The sequence below is a fragment of the Corvus brachyrhynchos genome, unplaced genomic scaffold (genome assembly GCF_000691975.1).
Source record: "Corvus brachyrhynchos isolate BGI_N302 unplaced genomic scaffold, ASM69197v1 scaffold279, whole genome shotgun sequence".
In the NCBI taxonomy this organism is placed as follows: Eukaryota; Metazoa; Chordata; class Aves; order Passeriformes; family Corvidae; genus Corvus; species Corvus brachyrhynchos.
Window position 1 is genome coordinate 6,254,629 of NW_008246060.1, and position 22,074 is coordinate 6,276,702.

The 22,074-nt window shown below is 37.9% G+C and overlaps 1 protein-coding gene and 1 long non-coding RNA gene across 3 annotated transcripts in view; both read left to right on the forward strand.

Moving 5' to 3' along the window:
- The first annotated feature begins 2,802 nt into the window (after positions 1-2,802).
- PARG (poly(ADP-ribose) glycohydrolase) overlaps positions 2,803-22,074 on the forward strand; it is a 58,247-nt gene continuing 38,975 nt past the window's right edge. The window contains exons 1-6 of one of the 2 annotated variants that reach the window (XM_017746342.1): positions 2,803-2,921; positions 5,320-6,297; positions 7,298-7,484; positions 8,665-8,787; positions 9,505-9,588; positions 10,644-10,718. In XM_017746342.1, coding sequence (XP_017601831.1) covers positions 2,818-2,921; positions 5,320-6,297; positions 7,298-7,484; positions 8,665-8,787; positions 9,505-9,588; positions 10,644-10,718 — 1,551 coding nt within the window. In that variant the 5' untranslated portion in view covers positions 2,803-2,817. The remainder of the gene's footprint in view (positions 2,922-5,319; positions 6,298-7,297; positions 7,485-8,664; positions 8,788-9,504; positions 9,589-10,643; positions 10,719-22,074) is intronic. The other variant, XM_008642797.2, reaches the window with a different exon arrangement.
- On the forward strand, positions 10,734-19,474 carry LOC108449643. Its single transcript, XR_001865895.1, has 2 exons — positions 10,734-15,672; positions 16,390-19,474. It is a non-coding gene; the product is annotated as an uncharacterized LOC108449643 (long non-coding RNA).

The window sequence follows — 22,074 nt, forward strand, 5'->3', positions numbered from 1 at the left end:
GCTGCTATGGGCCCCTCGGCCGTGCTGCTGCCGGCGTGGGCAGCGTTGAACGGCGGGGACCGCATGTGCCTGTGCACCGAGCTTCCCCGGAGCTGCCCTTCCTCGTCGGGCTGGCATTCTGTCTTAACTTCGCTTCCCGGTGCCAGCGTGTCCCCCGTATCCCAGCCCGGTGGTCCGTGCGCGCTGCTTCCCCTTGGGGACGGCTTTGGGTGCAGGATGTTTATATTGGTTTTATGCCTGATTCTTTGCAAGTTTCCACTAACAGTGCAAATCATTGAAGAGAGGTATGAGCCGCTAAAGGTAGCGTGTTCCGCAAGGGAGAGGACGAATACTTGCTGCGGGAAAAAGGGCTTTCAGCGGGGGTTGTGCCAGGCTGTCACACAGGAAAAGCCAAGGGTAATGACAGGAGCTCACATAAGCACGTGGCTGCCAGCCTGGAGCGCTGCTGGCCCGTGGGGTGGGGTGCCTGGTCCTTCTGCCGCCTAACAAAGCTGTGTGGACGAAGTTCCCACGTGGCTACCTTAGTTTTGTTTTCTATTTGGAGCTAACGCTGACAAAATAAAATTTTAGTGCACAGTGAAACACCTCTTTCAGGAACAGAGAGGAGTGCATGGAAGGGGAAAAAGACCACAGACAGACTTGCTGTCATCTGCAACTGATGAGTTAAACCTCTCTAACCCCTGAGAGGCAACTTTGAGTAGATAATAGTTTGGAGTTAGAGGTGTACACTCCTACAGAGTGATAATTTTTAGAAGATTCTTACTTAAGTTGTTTTCCTCAAAGGTAGATTGTAGGGAGTGTTTTGTTTTATGGGAATGATTTGGGGATTGGGGATGATTGGGGATTTTGATGATTGGGGAATCTTGAGTAGGAATAAAGATGCCATTTAAAAAAAAACCAAGACAGCAAAGTCTGGTTCTGCTGTTTATGCTGAGAATAAGCATGTGCTGTCTTTTTGTTGCCTCTTGTTTTCACCACCTTATCTGTAGCAAAAAGCCTTGCTGGAAGTATGAAAGTGATTTGTGTTACATTGGTTGGAGGGCTTATATGGCTGCTCAGATGCTGCAGTTCAAACTAAAGCCGTTTTGTTCTGTTCTGATGCTGCTGCCATCATTTCTATTTATTGTGCTAATGAATAAGTATTTCTTCCTCAGCACAAGTTTAAACCTCAAGAGGTAATCAGCTGCCTTTGAAGAGGTTTATTTGTCCCATGTTTTAACATGTCTCTTCAGGGTTTTTGGTTTTTTTTTATGGCTGCTTACCTTTAGGCAATTTGGATTAACGCTTCAAATGTAAGAAGGTGAAATTTGCTAATCAGAATGACTGCTAGATTTAAGTTTAGTGCATCTTTGGAAATAAAAATATTTTAGTTCATAAAATCTGTCAGTCTGTTATTTTTGTCTGAGTGGGGTGAAGCTGAGTGTTTTTTGAAACACTGAATGGCTGATGATGGCACAGGTATCCTTGTGCTTGGACCCTCCATCCAGCTTGACATTGCTTCCTGGTAACCCAGTCACATGGTGGCAGTTTTGCACTATTGTTTGTGCCATTACAGAAGAACTGAAAATGATTTTAGTATTTTCTGGAGATTACTTCTCATTCTAAAAATTCCGATATCCTCTGATGAGGGTATTTGATAAGCAGCTGTATAAAAGTGTTCAAGGCCTTGAATGTTAGGGAAAGTGTTTATGAAACGATCTCTCTTAAGTTACTGATGGCCTAAGCTGTCTTTCTTACAAGTTACACAATCCCCATTTGCAGAACACAGCTGAGACTTCCCATATTCACTCAGAATCAGAAGAACCAGATCTGCTTTATTGGCTTTTCAGTTCTGCAAAGCTATTGTTACAGTAAGGTGCTCCAGCTGTTGCTCACCCAGTTGAAAGCAGTGAGCAAGCACCTTGCACAGTCAGTGGTGGCTTTCTCTTGGCAAATGGAAAGAAAAGGAATTGAAGCTAGTTGCCAAATTTGCAGAGTATCTTTGAATAACAACAATAAAACTAAACACCCCTTAAACTAATAAAGACTGTTTTCCATTTTTGAAAGAATTGCTTTGAATTTTTTCTCCCTATTCCCCCCCAAGTCGCTGCATAATTAGTTCACATGTTGCTGTTCTGTTGAAAGCTTGTCTGAACTGCAACAACACACAGATAAGACTGGAACTGTGTTGTTGGTAATAAATCTGAAAAAAATGTATCCTTCATTATGTTGCTGTTTAGGGGAGTAAGCACTGACAAGTTTTCAAACTGTTTATGGATGGAGGAGAAAAGAAAAAGTCCTGAGTGCTTATCACTTCTAGTGTGTGCTGTGCTTATATTGAGCCTTATGTTTCACAGTATGCTACATACAAATAAAATTCTTGGATGGGTCCTCAAAGATGCCTTGTTTTCTTCTTTTTTGATTTTAAGTTATGTCAGGTTGCCTCTTCATTCCAATATTCAGCAGATATTTTTGGGGCTCACTGTGGTAGTGATTAAAGGTAATGATGGGGGCTAGAAAGTTCAAGTTTCTTTTTTTTCCTTTTTTTTTTAATTCTACAAAATCACTGTATATTTTTAATCTTTTAACTATATTTAAAAAAAAAGCTGGATGAAACAAATCCCACCATTGACCAAGCCTGGAATTTATAAATATTATTACAAAACCTACAGCTGCTGACTGATGCAAATTAAATATTGCATCACATGTAGTTTTAATACTGCTACTGTCTGGATGCTCTGTATAATAGAGCTGCTAATGAGTGCTTAATTGTAGTTGTTTTTATCTTCACCCAGTACAAGTTATCTTTTTCATATGCAATGATATTGCAGTTTTATCATGTTTCATGTAATAACAGTGAACTGTGGTTTTTCAGTTTGTAAGCAGCGGACAATTACCAGTTGGTTGGAGAATAAAGGACCCAAGACAACGGAGTCCAAAAGGTAAAAAAGCACAACATAAGCATGTTCAAAAGTTGTGTTCTTTGAGGGGGCCTGGTGGGAGCTAAAAGTGCAGGTTGCCAGTACAGCTGGCTGAATGGAGGTAGCCCCATTTCTTTCCTTACCTTGGCACATCCTCTTGAGTAACAAACTGAGACATTTTCACTACAAGCAGCTGCCTGGTCCCCGCCTTCCCCTCTAAACACCCAAGCCCAAACATATTGCTGACATCGATTACTGAAGCACCTCACTGTTTAGATGAATAAATACATTGGCTCCTGCAAAGAAAAAGATGAGAACCTGGAGCAAGGGAAGGCAAAGTGGGAGTGTTGCTTCCATTGGCAGCCAAACACTGGATCAATTTAGTTGTGATATCAGATTATGTCTTTGGTCAACAGTTCTGCTTTTATTTTTGTTTGACATAGGACACTTAACAGTTGCAGATTTTTGCTGATAGTCCTGTGATCAATTCACTGTTTTGCTGTTAATTTACAGACAAAAATCTGTTTTGGTTTGTCTCAGTGGACTGTGATTGCAGTTTAAACATGTGCAGCTTGATTTAATACAGACAGAATTTACAGGTGCATTGATGTTTTTTAATGAAAGATGTTACAAATTTTTACTGCTGAATGTTATCAGATAAAGTTTGATATTTTTGGCTAATGTGGTCTGTCAGGAGCAGTGATTGCAAGGCAGCATTAAAATTATACTCCAAAGAATTTAACTATCTGGTGCAGAGGAATATCAGATATTATTTTTCTGTAGTTGCAATTGCAAATGTGCTGTTTTATTTTTCATTGATGTTTGCTAATAAATAAAGATTGAAGTCCATAGCAGTGTTAAAAACAGCTGGAAAGACTTGTGATAATGATTAATACAGAAGTATGTAGAGCTAATTACAGGCTTAGAGGTTGCACTAAATCAAGGATGTTAAGAGGATTCTTAAGGAGGGAATGAATTATTTTATTTTTTTAAAATTCCATTTAGAGTATTGCTGTTCTATGCTCTCCTCCATCCCTGCTGACAGATTAGAGACTAGGCAGCTCTAAGAAGCCTTTAGTTGTGTAAACATTTAATGTGCCTATTGCAGTTAACATCACAATTTTAATTTAAATTTGTCTTTGTGTTAGGTTTAATTTCTCAAGTTGGCAACAGATATCGTCAGTACCTTTAAAGAGTCATTGAGATGGCAGCAGTATTGTAACTCTCGTTTTTGTTCATCAAAATTTGCAGGAATAAATGCCTACATGGGAATTTAAATTATCAAGAAATAAACCCCGCTAAAATCCTTTTGTTTTCAAATAATCATCCTGTGGATGAAGTTTCAAGCTATCAGCTCTCCTTATCCTGAGTGGTCTTTTAGAAGACGATCTGTTACCATTCATGAAGAGAATTAATGCTTTTAGGAATCTATAATTATTAAAGTGTTCAGTGGCTGAATTTAGAATTGTGTGGTAATTGCATATTTTCCTATTTAGTGTAAATGGGAAGCTGGGCAGTGATCAGGCATACAGAGTTTAGCGTGCTCAGTTTGCACTGGGAATATACTGTGTTGTAACAATACATTCAGAAGAAGATATTGTTCAGAGTGATGTATTCATCAAGACTAGTCAGATTTTTTTTTTATATTCATGTGTCTTCTAAGTAATTATCAATACGCTGACACATTAATTAATATCTAAATGTGAAACAACTTTCTAACACCTGATCATACAAAACTCACTTCATTTCCCTTTGTAACCATTAAGATACATTTCTATCCTGCACTGCCTTACACAAAGACAAATCAGGTTACTTTCCTCTTAAAAGCCCCTGATTTAGTGCATCTTTTTTCTTATCAGTTTGAAATGTATTTTACCCTTGAGCTTTTGAATGGAGTTTTTTTCAAGAGTCATGGGCTGTTTATAAGAGTAAGGGAGTAAGTAATAGGAGACTGTGGAGCAGAGCTGTGCCCTGCTCTTCTAAAAGATGAATTTGTAGCTCTGAGGGAATGGCCATAACACCACTGATTTCCTTGCTTATTTATTTAATGGATAAAAATGAAAGTTATGGAGGACTCTTATCACAGCTTCTAATTTTTTTTTTCATCTGGAGAAAATATCTAAATAATAGCCTCATATTGTTTAGATTTGAAAATAAGGATAATGAATGACAGGAATAGATTCCTGAGGTAAGCAACTGGCTGATCATCCTTTGGAGCCTTTAAATGGAAATAGGTTGCTAGTGAGCTACATTCCTTAGTGCAGTAAAACTTGTTGATCCTGGTAGTGCTTATTTACAGAGTAGAATGAATAAAAATCTGTACTTCCTATTGTTTGTTTATCATTGTTGCTTAAAAAAAATATGCACAGAAATTTCATTTGGAAGTAAGACATTGAATTCCCTTACTTCTCTTCCACAGCTTACACAGCAAAATTAATAACAATACTGAAGCAAATCCTAAGATGACTTCCATTAAAAAAGATAACTTTTGTGAGCATGATGTGAAAAAGCTAGAGAATACTTGTCAGCAAAATTATGCAAAAATATCTGTGGAAGTTGGTGCAAAGCAAGTAAATTTGCCTCAGACAGGCAGCATGTGTAGCTGGGAGGCTGAGGACAAAGATGCAGTCTTAGATACAGATCCTGTGAAGGGTCTGCAGTCTGGAGACCTCTTTAAAAATGCCAACATTGATCAGATGCACAAAACTGGCAAGCAGAAAGGCTGTGAAGAAAGCAGTGCCACTTGGGCTCAGAGGAAGTTATCATCAGGCCGGGCTTCAAAACCAGGAAATTCAAAACCTTCTTCAAAAGCCATCGAGACAGATGGACAAGTGGCTTCGTGCAATTCACAGAAGCTGAAGAGTTGCAATTCTCTCTGTTCAATGGGTGAACAAGAGGAAGGGGATGTAGTTCCAGAAAGTCCACTTTCAGATGCTGGTTGTGATGCCTGTATCTCTGATCTTGGAGGTCCTGGGAAACTGAGCAAATGTCAGAGCAGTTCAGGGGACTCGCCTGCTTTTGAGAAAGAAAGTGAGCCAGAATCGCCGATGGATGTGGATAATTCTAAAAATAGCTGCCATGGGTCAGAGGCCGATGAAGAAACAAGTCCATTTCTGGATGAACGAGAGGAGATTAATATGTCAAAACCCATAAACAAATCTTTTAGAATTCAATATGGGGATGCTGAATTGGAGTCAAGGAAATCACGTTTTTCTGCCAAGGGCTGTGAAAGCTTTGAGGAAGTAGATAATTCTGTTAAAGAGGACGGCCTGCATACAAAGTCACCTGGGATCTCTCCTGCTCCATCATCAGAATGCAAAGGTGCAAAACAGGGTGTGAAGAGAGACTCCAAAATCACCTCTCACTTCATGAGGATACCTAAAGTTGAGGAGAAAAGGTAGCATTCTGTCTGCCTCTTCATCTGTTTTTTTCATGCTTGGGGATTTCCTCTTTGGTGATAGAATTTCAGAGGCTGGATTGTATAAAGAGTTTTGCAAAATGTATTTAAAGATACAAAGAAAACTGACATCAGATTGAAATAACTTATTTTTAATGGGGCTATTCATGGGGTCTTTAAAGGATATGTTTGTCCAGTGCAATTACAATTCTTACTAGTTTCATTTGTTGAAAACAGTGAATCTATTTTGTTAAACCATCAGTGCTATTGATGCTTTGATTGAAATAGACATGGAAAAATTCACTTTTGAGAGCCATTGTAGAGATGTTTGGGGGTTTTTGTTGATGTTTTTGGGTCTGGGGGTTTTTTTGGTTTGTTTTGTTTGGCTCTATTCATAATTTGGGAGAGAGAAGGACTGGTGGTTACACACTGCAGTAATGGAAATAGGAGTCCTGAACATGGCACAGGACTCTGCATGCCAGGTGTTGTGGAAGGACAAAAGGATAATCTCTGCTTTGAAGACCTTAGGTTTCAGTAGGAGCTGAGAAAGTGAATAAGCATCTAAGGAGTGAGCAGAAACAAAAGGGCTGTGTATTTTGGTATGACATGCAATTATTTTACTTGACTCAAGTCCTTCAAGTCGGGCGAGAAAGTAGTTTTGCACATCTTTACTGAGGCATTGTCCATGGATAAACAGACCCTGTTGGGAAGGAGCATGGCTCTGCAGAGGGATATTCTGCCTTGCTAACCCACTGCAGATCTGTGAAGGGGTTTGTCAGCCTGTAGAGAGGAGTGTTTTTGTAGACATGTACTTTGTGTGTGGGGCAGGGGAAAGCTGGTGGTGGTGGGAGTTTTCCCCCAGGTAAAGCTTTGGCCTGAGGCCACAGCAAAGGCTGGCAAATAAACTATTATTGTTGTAACCCTGCAATGGAAGTTTGTGTATTTGCCTACCTGTTTTTTCAGTGCAAATAAAAAGTTTCAATGCATTTTATTTTAACAGCAGGAAAGAAAAGTGTGAATTCAAACCCCAGAGGCCGGGAAGGAAGATTGCTAAATATACACCACCCCCTCTTCCAAGCAACAAGAAATGGTTTGGAACCCCGATTGAGGAGATGAGAAGGATGCCAGTGTGTGGGGCCCGCCTGCCTCACCTGCGGCCCTCAGCCAACCACACCGTGACTGTCAGGGTACAGTAATGCACTGCATTGCCTCAAATCAGAGTTGTGCCTGAAGTGTTCAATAACACGAAATGCCATGTGTTAGTCTTACATTTTGGCATCCTGCTAGTACTGTTTCTTTTCCATACCTTGCATGCAGACTGGGCAACTGATTCTCCTGAAAATTGGCTATTCTGGTGCAGAAAATTAGGATATTACGATCCAGAAGAAACATAATAATGGTTTTACTGCCTCTGTCTTGTTAGGGGCAAGTATTTTTCTTCTGCATGGAGGTGTGTGTGCTTCCTTGACTGAGTTGTAAAGTGTAGGAATTTAAATACGTCTGCAAGTAAAATTGGTACTTCCAACATTTTCATGCTCTGTTTTTATTTTAATGTGATTCTGGTTTGGGTTCAAGACACACAAACGGCTCAAGATATTCAAGATATGGAAAAGACAAAGAATGAAGCAGAGTTTCTAGCAGTTTTACCGCTGCATTTTAGATCAAATCTGGTATGTTTGCCTTTAATCCTTTGGAGTAAAAGGCAGCCTAAATATTGTTGAAATAAAATGTGACCAGAAACCTGTAAGGTTATGGATAAATCCCAACCAAAAGAAAGCCACATTTAGTTTAAACACGTACTCTGAGAGACTTAGTGCTGCCAAAGGGCTCTATAACAAGTTAGGTCTTCAAGAACATGGTGTTTGTTTTTACTTTTTTTGATGTTCTGTAAGTAAATTTGAGTTTGTTCTGGAGTAGATTCGAGGTATTGCTCTATCTATAATGATTTCTCATCCCTTTGAGTGTTAGGTTAAAAATACTACTTCTGCACATGACTATGGGTACATTTGTAACTACATTTTGAATATGTTTGGATGAAAATATGTAGATACTTAAATTAATAAATGAGGATATCTTCAGCTGGTGATTGGATATATAGTAATTGAATATATTACCTTTATTTGAGTGTGTTTCAAGAGGTCTAATGATAAGGTGGCGTTCTTTTCAACAAGTATAATGTTAGATTAACAGATGGATTCTTTTTCTGTGTAGCTCTCAGTGGTGAGTTGGTAGCTTTCCCCTTTCCAGACAGGATGGCTGTACATGAGAACTTTTAAAACTGTATTTTTGCTTACTTTTTATTTCTTCCATTTAAAAACTGAAAGTAGAGTCTGATTTTTTTTTTTGCCTTCTCTTCTGTGTTAACAGGTAGATCTTCTAAGGGAAGGAGAGGTACCTAAACCTTTTCCAACTCACTACAAAGATTTGTGGGACAACAAGCATGTTAAAATGCCCTGCTCAGAACAAAATTTATATCCTGTAGAGGATGAGGTAAGATTAAGTATTTACACTTGTGTAATCAAGTAAGTTTGTTAACACATAGATGAGTTTTCATTTTACTGCATTTGCTCAATTGTCAAACTGACTGTGGAATTAGAAAATGAAGTCTGAAAAACTGGAATTTGGGTCATGATGCTTCAGACAGAGCAAAAGACTTTTTTTTCCTTGTAATTATTTTGCCTAGCTAATGATTTGATGATATATATATTTCTGTACTTATATGGACTGTAAACGTGAACTCCTTATAAGTGATATATTTATTTACTTACATATTTATATGTTATCTATTGTGTGCATGTGTGAAGTAATTTGCAATTTCAACAGATGTGAATGAATTTGTAACCACAGTTGGATTATAATACTCTGTCAGGTATTGCTGATAGTGAGGTGTATCTGGCTTGTTCTGCTAAGACATAGGCAGAGATTAGCCCTGCGTGGTTTGTTGATCTGGTATTGTCACTGCTTGAGACATAAACATACCCACTGAAATACTTCAGACTAGGGTGGATATAATCAGCAAGCGTGTCCTGTAGTAAAAACTCCGTAATAGTTATCTATACTTGATTCAGGAATGAAGAATTCTTATAGCCTCCATTAAATACACTCAGTCTTTTCACTGACCAATTTTACAGATGGCAGTTATTAGTAAATGTGTCTTTCTGTTTCAAATGACTCAATCTGACTTTCTTTTGGGTTTTTACTTTAAAGAATGGGGATAGAACTGCTGGAAGTCGATGGGAACTAATCCAAACTGCCTTACTTAACAAATTTACCTGCTCACATGATTTGAAGGTAAGTTTGTCAGTTTGAAATCCAACCTATATGCGTATGAATACATTCAGGTTGTCTGTATACTGCCAGTGATTCTAGCTTGGTCCTATTTGTTTAATCACTTAGAAAAATAAACTATAAAAAAAATCTGCTGTTCAAGGGTCTCCCTAATGAATGAAGTCCTAAGTGTTACCACTGAATTTATTCCGATTATTAAAATGAATTGCCATTTTAAAGTCTACACAAAACTGTTTGTCCAGCAGTATATGGTAGTCTGTGGTAAACATAGCGTGAGGGTTTTGTGTAGCCAGATGGTCAGGGATGCACAGGTGAGAGAGTTGGAAATAGTAACTCTTCGCATCAGTTCACTCCACTAAAATCACAATTCAAGCTGCTGACAAAAATCTGTAGATTTTGGAGACTAATGCTCTTTTGATAACTCTTACAGTAACACTGGCATGAAGTCTTACAGTTACAGTACATTAATTGTGATTTGGTGTGGCTTAGAGTTGCTATTACGTTTTTTTGTGAAGAATAATGTAGGCAGGGAAGGAGGAGAATGTGAAAGCCATAGATAAACTTCAAATGAACAAATAGTTGCTCCCCAGCAACTGGGGAGACTTCCCTTGATGTTATTTTATTTGGGTTTTTTTTCTTGTGATTTTTTAAAGGGTGGTAGTGTTGTAAATGGTCTATTTAATTTTGCGGTCGTTCTGATTCTTTAAGTTCCTAAACTGATGCAACTTCTGCTATATTGCTTTTATACCTCAAATACCTTTTATTAGTACTTTCAACATGAGCAAGCACGGGGTGAGGAACATTTATGTTTGTTGGGAGATACGAGCATGCCTTGTCTTGTTTTGTGTTCGGAGAAAAAACCCCATGGACTGAAGCTTATTCACTGCTAAACCCAAAATAGAGGGTTCAGTATCAAGGATTTGCACTATTTTGGCAGGCTCTGTGGCAGGTTTTAGCCACCAGATGGTGCTGTTCCTTCAACAAGGAAACGTCCTTAAATGGTTTTTCTTCCATTAATAATTACCTCTAAGCTCTGTTTTGTTGTGCTTCTTCTCTAGGAGGCCATATTGAGGTACAATGTTGCTTACTCCAAGAAATGGGACTTCACAGCCCTTACTGACTTCTGTGAGAAGGTAAAACAAGTTGATTTAAAATAGAAAGAAAAGTAGTATGAAAGTGACTACTTTGCCTATATGTCTCAATGCTTTTGGCTTTATTTCCATTTTCAAGGGTAAATGTTTGCAGTTGTCATCTAAGTGAGCAGCTATTTAGCTGGTAACTTCAGCTGAAACAATAATTATACTTTATAAACTGGCTTAACTTTAAATTTTATACATGTAATTTGGGTGCTTCAGTGATACCTAAGCTTCCTGGGGGTAAGGTGAGAAATTCCCTTTTCTTGTTTTATGAAAACCAGATTTATTAAGAAATTGTATTAATATTCCCAGTGTATTTTTTTTAAGAGGTAGTCTTTTTTCCCTTTTTTGTAAAACTTTAATGTTATATTGCAGTGGTGTTTGTGTAGACTGTGCTTTGCTGGTGTAGCAGGAAAATTCTCCTATTTGGTGAGATGGTGAATTTAAACTGTAGAGCCTTTTAAAAATTGGGGTGGGTTTTATGGCTTCAGGTCTTAGGTATTAGCTCTTTCATGGGGAGGATGGAAAAAAGAAATGAATAGTAGGTCTCAAATGCAAGTTGGACTGCTATTAATGTACATCATGACTGACAATCTGAAACTACGTTAATTAAAGCATAATGAAAGATTAAATGAGATGCAGTAGAAATTGTAGTATTTTTCTTCAACACTTCAGAAGTACTTCTAAAACATACATGCTTGTTTTCTTGGGAGGGGCTTGCTAAGCTCTATTAAGGTTCAGTGGAAACTAAATCTGAAGTGAATTTTGTTAGTTCTGTATGTAAATAGATGTCTGCTTAGGCCATGTGATCAGAGGAGCTGTTCTGTTCTCTCTGTTGCCTGTCTCCATTGCATGTGGGGACTGCTGTTTCACAGAATGAGTTTTCTTTTGCATGCAGCACATTATTATTACTGCTGACAGAAGGCACCTATAAAAATCCCAGTGGTATCATACTTGCAAGCCATGAGAGCTACTGTGCTCACCCATCTTGCAGATTTAGTGCTCCCCCCTCTCATCTCTGGGGTCACTGACGTGGCTCCATGGTAGAGGCTGTGGACAGTCGGTCTCTGCTCCTATTGACTCTTGTGCTAAATGAAATTAACTTGGCCTGTTCAGCTGTTCGCTCGTGTGTTACTGAAGTATACATAAATTAGAGTGTTTTAAAGTGTGAGTGCTGTTCAGTTAAAAATTGGACTCAGGAACATACCAGATTTGCATCATATTGCTGCAAGCACAACTGAGCTTGTCCTGATGTGTTCACACTGTGCCTTTGGGATTTTGGAAACTCTGGGTGATTTAGATTCAGAGATCATCAGCCAGAGAGCGTAAGTAATATCAGCAGTCTCCAGAGGAGAGAGAACAATAGGGAAATAAGCTATGGATCGGGCATCAATCTTTCATGAGGATGAAAAGGAAATTTCTGTATCCTGGGAATGATGATTTATTTGTGTGGTTCTCAGATGAAGGGAGGAGATCTGTTTTGTACACAGATTTTAGACCAAGTTAAAAGAGTGTGCAGCAGTATTTTAAATGAGAAACAGTGAAGTGCATGTGACACAGTCACCTCTTGTAGACCATAGGAGCAAAACCTTGCCCTGGCTTGCTTTGTTGATTGTGTGGAGTTTAGTGAACAGGACATGGGGAGGGGATACATTTTGCAGAGAAGGGCTTGAATCTTTTCTATTATAAAGGGATGTGTGAAACTTTCCAAGTTTTGTGAATTAACAAGGCATCTGCTTTCAAGGAATGCTTGCAGTCTGTTTAAGTGAGCAGCTCTTGTGTGAAAGTTGATCACCCCAAGACAGACATCCTCTGTGGAAATGACATAAATATACTGGCTGTAGTGAGCTGTAGTGCTTTTGAATTTATTGTATTTGGGTGTTAATGATTAAGGGCTTACCATTGGCCTGTGTATTTTCTTGTTTATCCTATGATTTTGAGGGTACAGAGGAGCTGTTTCAGGTTTGCCCAGCCAAGGTTGAAGGGGTTGGTTAAAAGGACAGCTGGCCTGACTAATCAGCCCAAAGGGAGTGGCAGCAGCTCAACAGAAGAAGTGATCACAAATGCATATTAAAAGAAAAAGATTAAAACAGAGTCTGTGATTGTCAGCTATGTATTTATGTCATTGAGCACTATTGACTTTCAGTGCCTGCTTAACCAAGGATTTTGTGGTCTGATTTAGAAGGGATCTGTGTCTGTAAATCTAGTGATGTCTGTTTTAAGGATTATTCAGATATTACTTCAGTATGTCTGTGTTCGGTTACAAGGTGCCTTTTGTTATTTTATTTTCTGATTATGGACACAGCTTACCTCATGTATTAATCTCTTGAATACTGTCATATCAGTCTTGCATTGAGTTTCCTATTTTAGGTAGTTCCTTGCAAGTTATACTATCAAAATATGCATTATTTTTAAACACTACTTTGTTAGATTCAAGTAAATTTTCTTATAAAAAAAATAATTACCAGTTTCTTGGGCTTAGGTTTATTTTCCCTTAAGATTAAAACACTCTCAGCTTTCTAAACTAATAGGAAATATCATGTATGTGAGCCAAGATTTTTTTCCAGAACAACACAGCCTAGAAGTTCTGCAGTTTGGTCAAAGTGTTGTCAGAAGAGGGAGCCCTCACACTTTTGAAAGGATTCTCTTGCAAGTCAGTTAATGTATGGAAGTAAAATTCCTGTTTGTACAGTGAAGTAAATTCTGAAGTTTTGATTTTTTTCTGTTTCTTTTGAAAATTTCATAGAACTTGTTCATAGAACATACATTGTTCTATGAACAAGTTCTATGTGAAGATCTTGGTGACTGTTTACTTCAGACATCTGACTGTTTTGCTGTCCTCCACGGAATTTCCACAGTGTTGTGTTAATTTGTTTTGCCATCTGTCTGTTGATATTGGCATACATGCTTAGGATTTCTTTAAGTTAAAACTTAGTGGATGAAAGTTATTAGTGCTAATATTTTTCTTTGTACGTGCAAAATTCTTGTCACTTGGAAGTCATCCTTGCATCTGTTTTTCCAGAACTTACTTAGAAGCCAGGAAAGAGTAAGCAGCAAGCAGAAAAAGAAATGTGAGGAAACCACTATGGATGAAGCTGTATTGGAACACACAGTGTGTTACAGATGAGCTTTATTTCTGGGAGTGATGATGGGTTGGGTGTTAATTACATGCTTTTGTTCAACAGTGCTATGTACTGTAGTAGTTTTTATTTTTCTTTTTTGTGGGTTTGCCATTCCACTTCCAGGCAAAACCAAGTTACTTTTCTTTTTCCCACATGCGTGAAATAAAAAGTCTAGTTAGGTCATTCTAGGATTATGCCTGAGACTAATCTGTGACAACAGCAACTTTATCTAAAGGGAAAAGTAGGGCTCCTATCATTTAAGAGAATCATGGGGTCTGCTGCTTTAGATTGGGCCTGCTTGTGCTGGACATGCTTTGTTTTTATTATATTGCTTTAAAGTCTCTTAGAGCTTAAGCATAATTCTTGTTAATGAGCTCTTCCTCTTGTTGCATGCATCTGCCCTGCCCTTTCAGGAGCAGAGGAGTGTTTAAATCTGAAAATGGCATAGACCAAAGATTGAGTTTAGGTAAATCTGTGTGCCATAGGCAGTGACTGTCTCTGTGCTTCTGCAAGTGGTCTGAAAAAGGGATCACAATACATCTTGCACATACAATACGGTGAATCCATAACTGTGTTTTGTTTGTCTGGACTCTTTAACCTTGATCATCTCAGTGGAAAGTTTGGGAAATGGAGCAGATACAGGGAGAGGAGTCAGGAGTGGTATAAAGGTATGTAATAGTTTCCATATGAGGAATGTCTAAATAAGTTAGGATCATTTCACCTTTTCATCTTAGTTGAGGGACATTAGTAATGGGTATAACAGTACTGTCCAAAAGAAATGTAAGAGAGGGTGAAGAGGAAATGGCTGCCCATTCTTCTAGTACAGCAGTTAAGGGACACCAGATGAGTGTTCCTAGCAGGTAAGGGTATCGACACCAGACAAAAGTAGTCATTGAGATACTGAATGGGAGCTAGAGGATGCTATGGCCTTACATCAGGTTTTGAAGGAATTAGGAGAAATTGCTGTTAGAAAGATCTCAGTGATACCCACGAGATATTTTGATGGACTCTGGGAATATCTGAAACTGATTACTGCAAATGAGGAAGTGCTGCTGATTGCTTGTGTTTCTTGCTGTTTGACTTTACTAGGAATCTTTTGTTAATGTGCTTTCATTGTACTGTTGTTCTGTTGTACTTGGAACTATTATCCATTTTTACATCCCTATGGCTTGGCTGGATTGAAGCTGAGAGTTGAGACAAGTGGCCTTGTCCTACATGCAGGGTCTGTCATTGCATAGTGTGCAGTATGAGGTGTTGCTGACAGAAAGGTATGGCATCTATACAGTAGACTCTTTAAAGAGGAAAAAGTACTAAAGGTCATTGACATTTTAAATGCTTGAATCACTTAAGGCACTTAATGCCTTTCAAAATTTGCTTTTCCAGGCTCTCTTTAAACCCTTGGTGCCTACTTGACTCAAGTAGGAATACTTAAGGGGGATATGCTATGAGTATCTTTACAAAGACACTCTCCACTGTGTAATACTCAGTTTCCAACTGTTAGATTTGTTTCTAATGTACGGAAGAGTGTGTGTGTGTGTCTGCAGTGCCTGTGTATGGATGCCTTGTGGTCTTTCTGTCTTTTGGGAAAGCTGTTTGAAGCCAATCAGTCTATTTAATGGCCAGTAATTGCATATTTGCTGTTGATTCCCATGTAAATTCAGTATTCAGGAAATCCTTTTATATTTTGAAAGAAGCTGTATAACTCTTAACTTTGGATTTTTCTATGAGATTGAAAGAAAAATGATAACGATGTCTAAAAAGACGAGTTTCTTCCCTGTTTATACTTAATTACAGAGAAGAACCTTCAGCACGAGGGAAGAATGTACCAGGTACTTTATCTGTGCTTCTCTTTCTTGTTTTCCAGTCAAGCATGAGTTCACTGGTTTTAGCCTCAAAACTGACTGTTAGCAGTTGGGGGTAGTTTGTGGCACAAATCACAGCTTATTCTAAAATCTGATAAAAAGCCATGTAGCAAGAAAACAAAGTCACTTGTCAAACTGAAGGAATATATTGCTTTTTCTTCACCCTTTAAAAATAGTCATCTCAGAATTACAGCTGTAATTAGTTTTGATACAAGATTAGATAGAAAAGGAGTTCCATTCCTCACTTTTGTCCACTAAAACTTACATGATGGATGCTGCTGGGTGCTGGGTCCTTTTAGAAGTCCAGAACAGCTGGGATGTGAGACTTTGTTACCTTCTGTTTTTACATGCAAGTCTCTATTTGGAAGTTTTAGAACTTCACTTAAGACCTTTTTAAAATTTTCCATAAATGTAATTTAAAAATGCACAAACTAAGTGATAAGATAAATATGTAAAGAAATTAATTTATAAATACAACTTTTTCTATTTTCCACAAATACCACACATCCTTATTATATATGTTTTGGTCTTCCAAAAGTCTGGTTTCCTTTTCTTGTAAAATTGAAGTTAACTATTGTACTAGAAATTGGTTTTTGTTTTCCTTACCATTTTAATTTTAGCTTAGCAGTATATATATGAGTATATGCGCATACACTTTCTAAAATACCACTTTTTCTACTGCAGGTGTTGTGTGCAGATTCCAGAATATAAGAGAACATTCTGAGAGTGAGGAGTGATGGAGCTTGTTACAATGAGTCTTGTTCCTGTTAGTCAATGTTTTGCACTTAAGGATAATTAAAATAAATAGAAGAACACTAATATGTTTCACTGAAACACCTAGCACTTGTGTGTTACTGATTGTGGTGCAAACCTGTAAAACCTGGGATAATATCTACAGAATGTGCTTAGTGCATTTTTTGGCCAAAGTGTAGTTTCTCATTTAAATGTATGCTACTACCTAGTGTACTAGCACGTTTGGCCTGAACTTGTTACTTTCAGAAATGTCAGATACAAGTAATTGAGTGAAGATAGAGCATACTAAGTGATAGAGGACTGAACAAAACAATGAGATGTGCAAATATTGGCAGCGTGTCTGCTTCCTCTCTAAGAAGAATTGGTTGCATTTTGAGATAACTGAATAAAATTAAGGACTGTCTTGTCAATGAAATACTCTATTTCAGTTGCAGAATTGCAAACAACCACAGAACCACACACCCTTTGTGGGTGTATAGTCTTGTCTTTAATAACATCAAAATTAACTTGAGGAATTTTTCAAATTACCTGGGCAATTTTAGAAATTATGGTTCCAGTTTTTTTACCATTATTTCAAACTTTCATCTAAAAAAAAGACTATGCATGCAACATCTGAAGATGATGCAAATGCAGTATAGTCTCGTTGGATTATGGTTGAGGTCTAGATTTTCATTCATTTGGAAAAGACCAAACACAAAACACTGCTACAGTTAAGTATGTGCATATCGTGGGAAACCTTTATGTTCTGATAAGGCTTCACCCCACTCCTGTCTCCTCGTAGGTCTTATGAGCCATGTCAGTCTTTCCTGGTTCTTTTGTTGTTTGAATGACTTGCTTGAAGAAGTGATTGCTGTAATCAGTGAAACTGGAATAGAAGGAATTTTTAAGTACCAAATTGTTCTGGTCACTGGGTTTTTGATAAATCATTTTTATAATTGTCTGGACAGTACTAACAGAAGTGAGCATTGTATAGAGATGTCAGCACTACAAATGTAGGCTTTTAAGCAAGAAACAGAATGTCCCAAGGCTGAAAATAGCCTATCCATTGCTCCTTGTTGGATTTTACTTTAGTCCAGATGTTTTCAAGCAATTTTCATTACATCAGATTACCTTTTTAAAATCTAAACTGAAAGGGTCTTTTGAGTGTGCCGTGAAGGGTTTTCTTTTCACAGCAGCAGAAAGGAATTTATTCCCATACTGAACAAAAAGGTGAGCTTTTCTGTGGTGGGGGGAATATGCATCTTGTACACATTCAAAACATTAGAAACTAAGCATTGTAGAGGAGAAAGAGCATTGAATTACAGGTTTATTCTTAGTTTCGTGTACTTTCTTGGCAGAACAGTTGAGTATTTCTTAAGTGCTGTTTTGTAAGCACTGTTGCAATGACTGTTGAGTTGGAATTACCAGGGAAGGGATATCTGCACATAGCAGGTGCAGAGATATAATTGTACTGTGTCCCAAGTGCTTGTGGATACTTAATGCTTTAATAGAGACCTATGTAAAAACACATTCTGAGCATCTCTTTCATAGTTTTTCACTGTATTGAGAACTGTTTGAAAGAGAAAAAACCCTCATAAATATAAAAGTTCTGGGTTTAAAGGCTGCCTTCTGATACTTGCTTTGTTTTGTTTTGGGGTTAGAGGACAGTTGAATAGATTTCTGTACTTCCATTGGATTATGTGTAAGACATTGTTTATCTGTGCTCACCTATGTATCCCAAATGACTAAGAGAAGCTTCTTTTGGTTGTGGGGGGGCTTTCGTAAGCTGCTCTGTGCTTCTGGATTTAAAAAAAAATTTATAATATATTGAGCAGTTAGAATAAAAAAGCCCCACAAAACAAACCCTGATGATCAAAGCTTTCAAGAGAAATGCTCACTGAAAAGGTGTACATGTAGGTAGGGAAGTGCTAAAGAGACATTGCCGTTGTTAGGATGACTATGAAGTATAAATGAAGTGGTTTGTAATGGTATTCCTGGGTTTTTTTCTCCTTCCTTTTCATCTGAAAAGCTGAATTTGCTTATATTGCTTCTTTGGAGAGTTTGTTACTGCTGCCATGCATTCTTTAAAGAGCAGGTTTACAAAGGTGGCAAGGTGTGTACCCTCAGGATGGTCTGAGGGTCTTATTTGGCCAATATAATAGTAATTACTGGATATGTTTCTTTAATTATTGGTCATCTTGAGCCTATGTAATACTGACAGTCAGGCAAAAAATGGTCTATAGATGTGTTAAAATCTGCAATCTGTGTTATCTGCTTGACTTTTTTTTTTTTTGGCATGTTACAGAAAATACAGTTTTCGTAAGGGTAACAGCTCTGTTGTCTCATGAAGCTTTTCGTGCCAAGGTTTCAAAAGTGGTTGCAAAACATATTTAGTATCTGGTGGCTTTCAAATGCTTCTACACTATGTTTTCTAAAAATGTTTTTTAAATCATAGCAGTAGTAAATATTTTTCCCCTATCACTGTATTCAGAGAGATAAAAGTTTTGAATAAGCCCGGAAACAGATCACTTTTGTAACTTGTGTCAGGCAGGTGAAAGACATTTTATTTTTCCCTCATGTTATAGCTCTGCTGTAGAGACAAGGTCATTGTCCTCTCCACTTCTCTTCTTCCCAAGAATAACTTGAAAGTAGCTAGAAAGTAGTATTTGACTTTTCATCCCAGGACTCTGCCACTGCTTTGGAAATGGTTGTGATGCTTCTACCCATGATAGAATCACTGCAAGAGCATAGAGGTAGAAGTTATTGGTGGCCTGAAGGGTAGTGAAAACGACTGATGAGATTTCCAGTTAGATTTCCAGTTCCTTGGAAGTATAAATGGGGTTTCTAAAACCATTAAGAGGAGATTGAAAAATAAACACGTATTCTTCTCTAAGATTTTATTTAGAATATTTAAAAGCTTTGGAAACAAAGCAGCAGTTGTTAAGGATGATACACCTGAGAGATTATTCCAGGGCTGGATTGGCAGAAGATGTGAATGAGCCTTTGGGGGGAAAAAAAATAAACAAAACCAAATTAACCTCTGCCTTGTAAGCTGTCTTCTTTTTTCCTTTTGAAGTGTCAGTTTGCGATTTTGATAAATGTCAGAAGCATTCTTGTTCTCAAATAAGATTCTTCTCTGCATAATCCAGTGTTATGGTTCCTTTCTTCTTTCCTCCAAAGATTACTTTGTCCTTCTTTTTGTTTCTAATCAGACAAGTGCTCAATAAATAGGATGGATTTGACAGCTAAGTGTGTTTCCTACTGAATTAGTCTTGTAAGGGAACTAGAGGAAGCAGATGAGGGTATTCTTTCCTGCAGTTTTGGAAGTTCATTGACATAAAAAAATGGGAACTAGAATGCACACACACACACCACACCCCATGCCACGTGTTTTGTCTAGATTTCAGTCTTGTTGATATGTACAGTATTTGACATTACGATGAGTCTGTTTTACAGAGGCATATGAGTTACTGGGCTGCAGCCTGGTGTCTCTATCTGGCTATGAGTATGCTGATAGTTCTCACACAATGTCTTTAAGTAGAGTTGATGTCCCTGTTCAGAAGAAAAGGCTTTTTAGACAGTACTACTTAGTGAAGCTTGTTTTGGGGGTGTAATTTAAATAGATTAGTTTTTAAAGTCACCCAATAAGAACTTGTGTGGGCCTTTTTGTTGTTTTGTATGTTTGTTTGTTTAGTTGTTTTTCCCCAGCTGTTCCAAATAACAGATGGAGAAAGTCTGCTTTTAGGATTCTGTAATGTTTAAAGGCACTTATGACAAGGATTAGAGGAAGAACGGGAGTATGGATTGCCAGTCTGAGGTTGGTTACTTTCAGGTAAAAGAACTTCAGTGTCATAAACAGTGACTTGATTGTTTTGTTGGCACTGGGGAGTTGTAGTCGTAGATTTAGACTTCACCATGTTTAAGTGTTAAACAGTATGCAAAAAGCATGGGACTTCTGGATGAGACTGGAGAACAAATAAATAAGCAAAGGCTGCTCTGGAGGGAATAGAAAATGAAAACAGCTCCTGCAATAAAGGAGCAGTCACATGTTGTGATTGTTTGAGCACACTCAGGTGTTTAAATGTCTCAAAATCATAGAACCATTTAGGTTGGTAAGGTCCCTAAAGTTCATAGAGTGCAACCATTAACCCAGCACTGCCAAGTCCACCACTGAACCATGTCCCTAAACACCATATCCACACATTTTTAAAATACCTCCAAGGACGGTGTTCTCAGCTTTGAAGTATTTAATGTGCCTCAAAATACCCTATAAAAGTATAAAGAGATCTTTTATTTGAGACAAATTGAAGATAGCGAAGAAGGAAAAAAAAAAAACCTATTCCTGAAATTAGGAGAAAGAACCTACTGTAAAAAGAGTACATACAAGTTATTTGGCTTGTCTAATTACTTAGTTCAGCATTATCACATCTAACCATATGATATTGCACATTAAAATCATTAGGAAACTTGTTACTGGAAAGGCAGTTCAGTAGTAACTGCAGATGGTTCAGAGCACTGACAGCATGAGGCATTATGGCAGCTGTGAAGGAAAAAGAGGGTCAAAATCCATTAGAATTAGGAAACAAGAGACACATAGTCTGAAGGAAGCACTCTGGTTTTCCTCTTCATCCTTAAGAACATGATTCCATTGGTCCTTGTCCTGCCACAAAAGTTAATATGGGGTTATAAAACCAAACAAATTGAAAGCATTAAGCCATTGCTGTCTTAGTATGCTGGCTGCCTGTTGGCATGATGGCTGTGCCTTCCCATGTGATAGATGGAGCTGTCCAAATTTGTGCACCCTATGTGCAGTTTGTTTGCTTTGATGAGCTGTCAGATTTAGATTTAAACTCTCTACCATCACTATCACCCCATGCTACCTCAGATCCTTCTTATTAGGCCTGTCAGGCATATTCGTCTGCTGCGTTTTGGAGGACTGGTTTATAGTGACAAGAAGCCATTACTTACAGCCGTGTTTAGTCAGGCCTTTTTGCTGCAGGATAAATGTTCATTTTGCTAAATTGCAGTGCAGGTTTGGCCAAGAGCTTGTACCTCTGCTATGGCTCACTGAGCCATTTGCATCTTAGGAATTGGAGCCCTAAGTCCTGTTCATTTAATCAGTCACTCCAGTGAAAATAGTGATGGAATTGCCAAATTATTTCTTTGGTAAAAAGCAAGTCATGCTTTGCAACTCCATAGACTTTTCCCTCAGGGTATAACCCCTGCAGGTGTTTAATTCCTACATATTTTGCATGATTGGAGCACTGAATAAAGTCAACACTGTACTTATGTTTTTGTTTCAAATATGGAAGGAAGCCACGAAGGACAATAGTGCATAATAAGGAAAGAAGAAACGGATCAATTGTTATAAACCAAAATTGCTATGGTACTTACATGTATTTTCCTTTATCAAAACTTGATGACAACCATTTCATATTTTAGAATTCCTTAAGTTCTAAATCAAATGTTAGTTCCTTTAAAAATGGAAACTCAGTCCTTTCTCTTAATGTTTGCAGAGTTGTAGCCTTGAAAAAGTTGTACACAATTAAAAGCACATAGGTGAATTCATACTGACATTCATGTACTAGCAGATTTACTTCCAAGTCAGGTGCTTGTTTTAACAACTTCATTCTGACT